At 36.7% G+C, this 10,381-nt stretch overlaps 2 protein-coding genes across 6 annotated transcripts in view; both read right to left on the bottom strand.

Moving 5' to 3' along the window:
* The window catches only part of fsta (follistatin a), a 5,807-nt gene extending 4,031 nt beyond the window's left edge, over positions 1-1,776 (bottom strand). Inside the window, exon 1 of one of the 5 annotated variants that reach the window (XM_024275280.2) lies at positions 945-1,776. In XM_024275280.2, the coding sequence (XP_024131048.1) occupies positions 945-1,035 (91 nt within the window). In that variant the 5' untranslated portion in view covers positions 1,036-1,776. The remainder of the gene's footprint in view (positions 1-944) is intronic. The other 4 variants (XM_036213418.1, XM_024275281.2, XM_036213417.1 and 1 more) reach the window with 4 other exon arrangements.
* A 650-nt stretch (positions 1,777-2,426) lies between these two features.
* The window catches only part of itga2.2 (integrin, alpha 2 (CD49B, alpha 2 subunit of VLA-2 receptor), tandem duplicate 2), a 29,766-nt gene continuing 21,811 nt past the window's right edge, over positions 2,427-10,381 (bottom strand). The window contains exons 24-30 of the mRNA XM_024275277.2: positions 9,109-9,211; positions 8,894-9,004; positions 8,644-8,757; positions 7,632-7,745; positions 7,451-7,540; positions 6,805-6,921; positions 2,427-5,424 (exon numbers count right to left, since the gene is read on the bottom strand). Of these exons, the coding sequence (XP_024131045.1) occupies positions 5,335-5,424; positions 6,805-6,921; positions 7,451-7,540; positions 7,632-7,745; positions 8,644-8,757; positions 8,894-9,004; positions 9,109-9,211 (739 nt within the window). The 3' untranslated portion in view covers positions 2,427-5,334. The remainder of the gene's footprint in view (positions 5,425-6,804; positions 6,922-7,450; positions 7,541-7,631; positions 7,746-8,643; positions 8,758-8,893; positions 9,005-9,108; positions 9,212-10,381) is intronic.

Genomic DNA, 10,381 nt, shown 5'->3' on the forward strand with positions numbered 1-10,381 from the left:
AAAAAAAAAAAAAAAAAAAAAAATCCCAGACACGCACGCAGACTGTATTATCTGAAACGCTCCCCTCCCTCCTCTTTCACCCTCCCGGTGGTATTTTGTCAGATTTTTTTTCTCCCCCCTAGACTGTTAACACTTGCCTATCCCAACTGTGACTGACAGCTCTTACAATGCAAACTTAGAAAAGTAAAAGAATATTTCTTCCTCTTATTCCCAGAATCTCCTTGTTGCCATTGCGCACAAACTGGAGCGTCTAGACAGCGAAGCGCACTCATTACGAAAACCACGGTCTTTAGGTACAGCAAGACTGAACAAACCACCATCTCCAACGCCTCTCTAAAATATCCCAGACATGTTCCAGACACTGGCATGTCTGCGACACATGGAGGAGTTTCATTCAAAGTCATAAAACATTTATAATACACAAATGTCAACACATGTTTTAAAACAATCAAAAACATTCATATAAAATCGGACTTTTATGGTAAATCTAATAAAAATGGAACCAAATTGAGGTTTGCGCATTCATTTCATAAGCAAAATTAATGTGAAAACGGAAGAAATTTGAGCGCAAAAGCTGAAAGGGTGTGTGCCACAAATAAAAAATAATTCTAAAGCTCCCCGTGGCCACTCTGAAGTTTGTTGGAGGGCACGCGACAGCTTCATCAGACACTTTCAAGGTCCTGAAATATGTGCAGGTATCACAGAAGGCTGCGTGGCGGCTTTTACGCGCGTGAAGCCACACCACATGGCACCTGTTTTTATGGACGGTTAACGCGCACGCCGTCTGGCGCGCAGAAGAGTTTTGATCATAAGGAGAACCAGAAAAAAAAAGTCACTCTGGAAAGTTTCCCCTTGGCAGCGGGATTCCTGCAGCCGCGCGCTTTGGAGGCTGAAGCTTCCACATTTAGACGTTTAAAGTCCGGGTACTGACAAGGATGGCTTACCTTGAACCTTCTGATGTTCCATGAGGTGACAAAGCCACATGAAGAAGAGAAAAATGCCCGGGTGAAGGTGGTGATTGAGCATCCCAAGCATGATGGAGAGGCAAAGTGAGCCACGTATTTGACACAAGCAGCGCAAAAGTAATCTGCTTAAGGTGGCAGTGTTGAATAAGTGTCAGTCTGAGAATGCAGCCTCTCTTTTTAAATCTATAAGGGGTCTCGGGTTGACTGTCTGTGGTGGGCGGTCCCCTTTTCTGTGGGGGTGGGGAGATGTTTTTTTTTTTTTTCTTACCCAAGTTCTTTCAATCCCAGTCAGGTGACATCGTTACAAGGAACTTTCCCTTCTCTACGATATGAGGAGATATTTGCTATAAATCCTACAGGAATATGTGGAAAAAGTAGAAGATTTTCACTCCCAAACCTCCATTTTTTGTTGCAATTATTATTATTCTAATTGTTTGTCTTTAAAAGGGCAACTCCATCTCACCATTCCTCCAAATAAGATGATTGGTAACTGATATTTTTCCACCCAAAGTGTAAATCTTTTGATGGGAACATATCCGCGCGCTCAGACAATAATAGATTTGATAGTAGTCGGCAGCCGCGCGCCTAATATTAGAACAGACAGTTGTTTGGGTTTCTTTCCCGGGTCAAGCTTTTAAATATAATCAAAGCTGTTTCCGAACAGAACAGGGGTTGGTTGCGTTTCATTCAATGGAGCGCACGCGCACACATTTACAAACGCACGTGCGCGCGCAGATACGCTGGAGCAGGCGCGCGCGGAACTCCTTCAGAAGTCCTTGCGCGACCTCTTGGGCGGAACTCTGGTTCCGTCTCTGCGGAGCGCAGCGTCTGCCGCGCGCCGGGAGTTCCTCATCCTGGCGAGGACGCACCGATCCGCGCCTCGTTTGCTCGCAAAATATGAAAGGAAATCCTCCTGATCTGGTTGTATCACGCTTGTTTGAACAAGTATCCTTATTAGGTTTCCATATTTTCAGGAAGGTTATTCTCAGAAGCACAATTACGCACGACAAGCCAACAGGAAACACTTGTTCCTCCAACACACACACACATGCTCAGACTGGAAGTCACAGAGTCACCTCCTTGACTCAAGGTGAGGGCTTCATCATGTCCAGCAGCTTCTAGTATTTCTAGCAGACAGGAATACTTGAAAATTAAAGATGTAACCTGGCTCAAATGTCTTCAATAATTGAATTTAAAAGCTGATGAACTAATAAGATGACAAACTTTGATCACCTCTCCCAATTTTTCCATTCCAGGTTCCAAAGGATTCATAAAATATTCTATTTTTGGAAGGAGAAACAGTCTGTATTAATCAGTCTGGTCCAATTTTCTCAATTTTAAGCAACAAAAAGTTTAAATTATGTTTTATTTTAGTTTTGATAGCCTCTTTTTGTTCTTTATTTATGGTTTTAATAAGCAAATGACTCATATAATTATTTTTTATAAAAAGTGTCAACAAGTGATTTATTAAGATAGTAAGAAAACATACAAATACGTTTTTATTTCTGTTGTTCTTCACCAGTTTAGCTGTCTATTTCTATAACGAAGCAATTTTTGAAAATCTGTTCTGACCTCAGCTTGAACCCCCCCATCATGATCCAAAATCAAATGCGGTTCAGACCGTTCAGGCCTTCATTTATCTTGTGTCCCCAGCATCTGTCAACGCGGAGAGAGGTCCCAACACTTGATGTCAACTTAGGTTCAGAAAAGCGTCCAGTGTCTTGTGTCAGCGCGAGATCCGTCCCTTTGAAGGGTCGAAGTTTCCAAAACACTTTCTGACATGAAAGGACGTCTCTGCCCTGCAATGAATTTTAATGTAACGCCTGTTGTCAAGAAGCCCTCGGTGACATCTGAGCGCAGGAACAACAGGGCTCCGGGTCTTTGGATCGGAACCGAACCGGGTTCAAACAGACTTGGACAGCAAATCATTTACAGAGGTTGCAGTGTTTTCCACAGAGGATTTAAAGATTTACCGTTCAAGTATTATACTTTTTGTATTAAAGTGTGACTTTTTACATGAAAGAAACTGAGAAAATCTGCAAGAGTATGGAAATTATATTCCAAAAAACACATTCTTCCCCCAAACCAGACATTCTTTCATGTTTTTGAAAAAACATTCATCAAAAAATGCTAAATTTCATGATATTAAATGAGAGAACAACCAGCTAAAACATAAATAATCTTTAACAAAGATATATATAAGATTATATAAAAGATTTCCTCCAAAATAAAAGTATTTTCTGAAACTTCTGCCAATGTAAACATGTATTTTCTTGACATATAACAAAGTTGAGAAGGTAATAAAACATTTATTTGAACAACAAATAATTTCAAATGATTTTAGCATCAATACAAACACATTGAGAAAGTGCAAATACAGGACATTTGTTAAATAACATCACCTTTGATTTACCTGCAAGTGTTTAACAATTTGTACAGCTCTGTGGATCAGTTTCTCTCATTTGTGCCCGACAGTCACAGAAATTGCAAAAGGATAAACATAAAAAAAATCATCAAAATATTTCCAAATTGCTCCCTGTGCACCTTTACATGGAATCCAAAGCTGTTTCACAACACTGAGGTCATGAGTAATTGGGAAACGGAGCAGCTCCACCATTTATCAAATCCTATATACCCCCTTGAACAAGGTGAGTCCGAGCTCAGTCTCCAACCCCCCCTGCAAAATATGCTACTTATTAAAGACAAAAAGCACATTCCATGTGACCAGAGAAATGAATATTAAAGACTGCTGGGTGCTGATGTTGGCTGGCTGGAAAGAAAAACAGTCAGAAACACATTCCAAAACAGCCCAGGGACAAACGAAGCTAACTGTGGGAGAGCATGACAGTTAATAATATGGAAGAAAATCAGGAAAAATCTCACTTGAGCTGTAATTCAATAAAAGTGGTTCAAGTTCTAGTGCCACAAAAGTAATACAATTCCAGTGTAGAAAAGGTAAAAAAGAAACAAAAAAATACAGCCCTTCTTAATCAGAAATCAAAAAAGCTTTTATACAAGGTAGCCATTAAAATCTACACCATGCTGCCACCTTGTGGCAAACTTGAGCAAGTACTTCTTAAAAAAATCTGTTAATGTAAAAAGGTTTTCAGCTGCTGCGTACTTAATAAAGTAGACAATATTTACCCTCATGTTTTGAGAAATTCTACCTCATAGATTAATCTTTTTAATGTTTTGTGCTCTAATACTGATCATTTTATTGTCTTCATCCAATAATTCAACAATTCTTGAATTCAACTGGATTTTGTTTTTAAGAAAAATCCAAATAAACTATTATTTGATCTATTCAAACCTCCATGAAAACATCAACAAACTCCAACAAGAGAGTGAAACCTGCAAAAATACAAGCACAAGTATAAAACATACCACCTTACTCTTAAAGAATATATACATTATTTTTAAACATTTTAATTTCTTTGTTTCACTTAATTAATTACTTTTAAGACTCTGAGATATTCTGCTGTAAAAGAAACCCTGAGAGTCAAAAATAAAAAAGAAACCAGGAGTTTCTGCAACAAAGAAGCTGCAGCTGTAATATTTCTGATTTTATCATTTGTTTCTCAGTACTTTTATGTAATTTTCTTTATCAAACCAGACTGAGTAAAGTAGACGTGGTTGCAGTGTAAAACTCAGGCATTGTTGATGCACTTCAGCGTAATGACAGACAGATATTTACAGTTGTGATGTTGAAGTAAAAACAGCTCGAAAGCCTTATTTAAGTAATTTCAAACAGTTTAAAGACCAAACTTCCGATGAAAATTGTGTTTTAAAAAGTTCTTGTGGTTTTTTTCTCATGATGGGGGACGTTTAAAAAGAAAATTAAGATTTTATAACTTTTTCTTTTCTATGAAATTGTTGTGACTCAGGAGCAGATTACAAAAATTAAGTTTGAAGAAGATCGTATGCAGAAGATACGCTACAGTCTCCTTGTTCTTCTCCGCTCTTGTAGACGAATAGATCCATGTACGTCTCATCTGAGCAACAGGCGAGAGAAAGTAACGGGAAGTGTGGGTGGGCTTACTCCGCCCACAACTCAGAGACAAATTTCTAATGAACTCCTGCCGCTCTGCAGAAACTATGTCCTAAAAAACGCCTTTTTAAAATTAAAAAATTGGCAAAAAACTGCTTGATCATGATTAAAAGAGCACCTGGAACCCTTTTAAAACACATCAAAAGATGATCAGAGTGGGTCTTTAAAGCGCACTTTCTCTGCTATTCTCATATTCAACAGCTTCCAGTGCTTTAAAGTGCCGCTTTGACTGAGCTTTTGTCTCTTTGCACCCAAGATGAAGCAATATTTACTCTGAAAACGTCCAGCTGACAGAGAGGTGTGCAGCTCGTCCTCTGTGGCTCAGAGAACCTCGTTGGGGTGTGCTTGGCTCTGCTCGTCGTCATCCGCCTCCTTCTGCAGCTGCTGATACTTTCTTTTGAAAAACCCGACCTATAAAGGAAAGATATTGATATAATGAAACATTTTTTTTAATGAATACATTCAAAAATTAAAAAAAAGTTATGAATAATAATAACCTTTATAAAAGACAATTTAAAAAATCAATAACTAAAAAAAAAGAATATACTCTTCTATAAACATGCATATTAATACTGTAAAGGCAATTAAGAAATTAAAGAAAATTCACTTTTTTTGGAATTAAGAAGTTCTTTAAACAATTTACAAACATTTTTTTGCTAATTAGTTTTAATGAGAATTAGATAATTAGGATACATTAAGGTGATTTGGTTAGTTTTTATTATGTTTGGATGCAATAATATTGATTTAATCGTTCAGGGAAAAGAGCAGCTCCCTTAAATTTGATCCACACCTTGAAAACGTAACTGCATTAAAAAACTTAGTTATTAACAACCGTTCTCATCAGTAAGTTTTAAAAATAAAAAAACATTTTATTTTTTAGATTTGATGAAAGCAGCCAAGCAGGAAAAGCTCTTCTAGTACATGTGTCAAAGTCAAGGCCCAGGGGCCGAATCCGGCCCTTCGGGTAATTCTATCCGGCCCTCCAGATCAATTTATTTTATTGTTATTAATGCTCCGATGTTATCTTGCGCTCGTTTCTAACTTGTTTCAGTTTTGACAAAATATATTTTTATGGATATTCAAATATTGAAAGTTATTTAAGGTTTAAGTTGATTTATTCTGGAATAATATTATTATTATTCGTACTTATGTTAAAAAGTCACAGTTTTAAAGTTTTAAAATAGCTTTTTGGACTATTTTGACATTTACTAAGATTTTTAAGGCTTTTTTGGAGTTTAGCAAATATTGCAGCTCATTTGGCTAATTAAGAGATTTCTTGTTATGTTTTTTAGGCTGTTTTAGAGTTAGAGTAATATTTACACGCTAGCTGTTTTGGCTAATTTAAGCTTTTTTTGTAGTTCTTTAGGATATTTTTTTAAGTTTAGCTACTTTTTCAGCTACACACTAGCTGTTTTGGCCAAACTAAATTTATTTTTTTATTTACTTTGACACCCTGCAGTAGTGAAATGATAATCCACTACTGGGCAGAAAACATAGACCAACTTATATACAGTGGAGTTTTAGTGATTTTTTTAAACACTAAAAGTTAATTAAAATATAATATTTTCAGATCAGTACACCATTTAAAAGACTCAACAGGTTTTTGAGCTGGAAAAATGATGTACGAGCAAAAAAATAAAAATTTAAAATAGCATTTACTACTGTTGAAATGTATGTCTGAATATTAACGCTCAGAATGTAGTGGGTAAATGTGTATTTTGTGTGGTTGTAAGTAAGAGGATATGTGTGCTCAAGCTTGAAATAAATAAATAAATAAATAAAAGGTGTTACCTTGTAGAGCACCCCAACAACCAGAGCTAACAACAGCACGCCGGCGATGGCGCTGCCAGCGATCACGCCCACCGGAACGTCAGCCGTTTCTCCAGGTTTGCTGATGGTCAGGGTCACCTGGACACAGAATTCAATGCATTTTCTGTCACACTTTCATTTCTTAGATTAAGAAAAATCAAACTTCTTAACATTTTATTTTGGTAGATGATGTTTAATGGTCAGTTTTGACAGCTGAAAAAGCGCTTTAAGAGTTTTTAACATGTTTTTGTGGCCTTTTGTCCAATGAAGGAGGACGTATATTAGAAGAAAAAAAAAAATCTCAAAATTAAAATAGTTGTGAATCGGGAGCACAGATGAAAGAAAATGCTGTTTAAAAAGAGATGGGTGTGTCACAAGCTCTCAGCACAGGGAAAGGGAAGGGGGGCGGAGTTGCTCCACACCAACTATCCCGCCCACAACTCACAGGTGAATTTCTAATGAACGGCTGCACATCAGTAATTTGATTTAGAGTAAAAACTGCATAATCCTTACATAAAACTGCTTTGAAAATAGAGCAAAAAATGATCAAATCTGACAACATCAAGGCTACAGCACTTTTGGCTCCGTGTTTTGTACATAAAGTGCAACATTAAAGTAATAAGCTCACAGGAAGCTGTTTGAGTCCGATAACAAGCAGGTTTGGGTCGGTGGTTTCCACGTCCAGACTGGAGGTCAGCTCGATGGTCTGGTAGGTGGCCTGAAAGGACAACAGAAGGCGGCTCTATTAACGAGCAAAACAACTAAAACGCAACAAAGCTGAAATATTAGTTCATGCTGAATGAACTTACGGTCATAAAGGTGCCGTTCCAGATCCTTGTTTTCACTTCCACAAAGTAGTGGGTCAAAACGCGGGTGTCTTTGAGAATACACTTAATGTTTGCACATTTTGCACTTTTGCAGTCCTGTCAGGAAAAAATGAAATACAAAGTTAATAAACATGCAGCTGCAAAATAAGAGGGAGCAGAAATGAAGGTTTTATCTGCATGACACGTTGATGTCAAATGAAGAAATGTTGACATCTTTAGTGTTTTAGCACCCTCTAGTGGTCAACTCGTGGAAAAGGTTAAATAAATAAAAAGTTCATGAATTTATTGGAAAAAAAGATCATGAATAAAGAATTGATCAAATAAAATATACGTAACAAAAAACTAAACTAGTTCAGGGACAAAAACAACGTGTTAACATTTTTTCCTTAAACAACTGCCTGATAGTCCTAATATTATAGAATGACATAAATAAATAAATTTCAGCCTTATCAACCTTTTAAAATTAAATAAAGTTTAAACTTTAGAATTTCATCTTTTTCTGGGGTAAAAACTCTGGAATGCACAAATGAGCTGGGAATAGTTGTTACACTATTTGAGGTCCATATTTATCGTTTAATTACATCAGTATAATTTGCTAAAATGTGCAAACTTTCATGTTTTAGGTCGACAATAATAAAGATTTTAACAATAAATTCTTTAACAATAAATGTTGGCTTAATTTTTACTTAAATTCTCAAAAAAATGTGTGAAATTGTTCAAATAAATGTGCTTTTCTGACACACTGGAAAAACAAGTCCCCAGAAATAAGTCACAAATTCTTAAAGGTTTTTGACTAAATGTTTTAAAAAATCTACAAAAATGCAGTCACTAGGACATGCTTTCAGATTATTTTGCAATTGAAAAACTTCCTTAATAAGATTATTTGCCTTGCAAGACAGAAAATTAGAGATTTTTTCTTGAATAATTGTGTTATTTGTTTTTTTAAATGGAGTATCAGCAACAGAAAATGCATCCAAACCACGTAGTGACTGACCAGCTTCTCCATGCCTCTCAGGCTCTCCTCGGTGAAAGAAACTGAGCGTTTCTTCTTCTCTGCTATTTTCAGAGGATCAATAAGTTGACTGGAGTCACAGTTAACAGAACCTCCCTGCAGGGGAATGAATCAGTTATTTACAGCTATCATTCTGCCCATAATAAGAGTAAAAAACAGCAAAAATGTGTTTTGGGTGCATTTAAATGAACTTTTTTGAAATTACGACGACTTTAAAAGAAATGTAACTTACTCCTTGAGGTTTCACATCGATCAAATAGAGGAGAGGATTTCCACCGTTAGTCTCTACTGGCAGACCGATGGTCAGATACAGAAGGCTGACGGGCACCGAGCCTGTAGAAACCTTTGAGAAATGTTCACAATCACTGACTATTTTTTTTTTAAAAAGAAAAACAACTAAATTAGTATGAATGATGTGGGTTTTAAGGTTGCATTCATCAGCGACACCTTGACTGTGAAGTTAAACTCCGGGCCGATGTCGTCCACAGACTCCACCGTTGAGACCACTTGACTGGTTGTATCTGCCACATAAAAGTTGATATTGGACTGCCTGTAAAAAAAACAAAAATTTTGTGACACACTCAAGTAAACAGGCGGTCAAAAGATGTCACATTTTGTAAACACTTTATAAAAAATGAGGTTAAAAGAGGGGTTAAGTACAATTTGAGTGATATGAACAAGATAGAAATGATAACCATGCAAAAATATTATTTATTGTTACTTCCTTATAGTGAGTGTAATATTGATGTAGAGTGTTCAATAAGTGCATAAAAAGAACAAGAGGTGAGCTTAAAATCTAACTCCAACTACATTTTTTTTATTGTAAAGTTGTTTCTGGTGGTCTTTTAAGTATGATTACACAGTTTTTAGCTAAAATTAAAACACCTGCATCATTTTTAAGTCATTTTCTGCATTAGAAATTCACCTATCATTTGCGAACTGTTGGGGCGGAAGTTAGCCTCAGCTGATTTCCCGTCAGCTCTTTGTCTACACCAGGGGAGTCAAACACGACCACACAGGGGGCCAAAAATATAAAACACACAGTAGGTCACGGGCCGAACAGGACGAAATGTATTAACCCTTTAACACCTGAGCTCCAGTGTTTCTGTTCTTTGATTTACTGTAACCGTTAACACGGTCAATGCAACTCCAGTAAATTCTGAAGGAGAAAAGCGGCGTGAGGGCTGGTGCATGAGACGGAATGAAGGGGCGTAGACCCACTAATAAAATAAAATAAAACATAGACTAAAAAACAACTTTTGTGGAGTATTTTTCTGCTGTTTTTGTTGTTAATCATAAAATAAATAAAGTTAAAACAGGTGAAGTCTCGGCATCTCGGTACAGGAAAGGGAGAGGGGGACGCTTCCTTCTTCGTTATTGATTATCTCGTTATCATTTTATCACGAGAATACGATCAGGAAAAAAAAGTAGGGCAGAGTGTTTTCGGCTTTTGTACTTTTGTCATTTGCATAATAAAAATATATTAAATACGGGAAAAAAAAGACGTAAATACATGCCCACCTGGATAGTACAATTCCTGTGTCGTACTGAAGAGAAACGGACTTCAACGCATCATTGTCTGCAGGATTCTCCTCTCCGCCGTCACTATGAAAACCAAAACACGGTTACACAACAACATTTCCAACTACACTTTATATACGAGTTCATGTTTTCACCTTTTGGCCTGAAACGTCACCTCAGCTTTGTTTTGTAACTGTTT

Source organism: Oryzias melastigma, linkage group LG9, assembly GCF_002922805.2.
Source record: "Oryzias melastigma strain HK-1 linkage group LG9, ASM292280v2, whole genome shotgun sequence".
Lineage (NCBI taxonomy): Eukaryota > Metazoa > Chordata > Actinopteri > Beloniformes > Adrianichthyidae > Oryzias > Oryzias melastigma.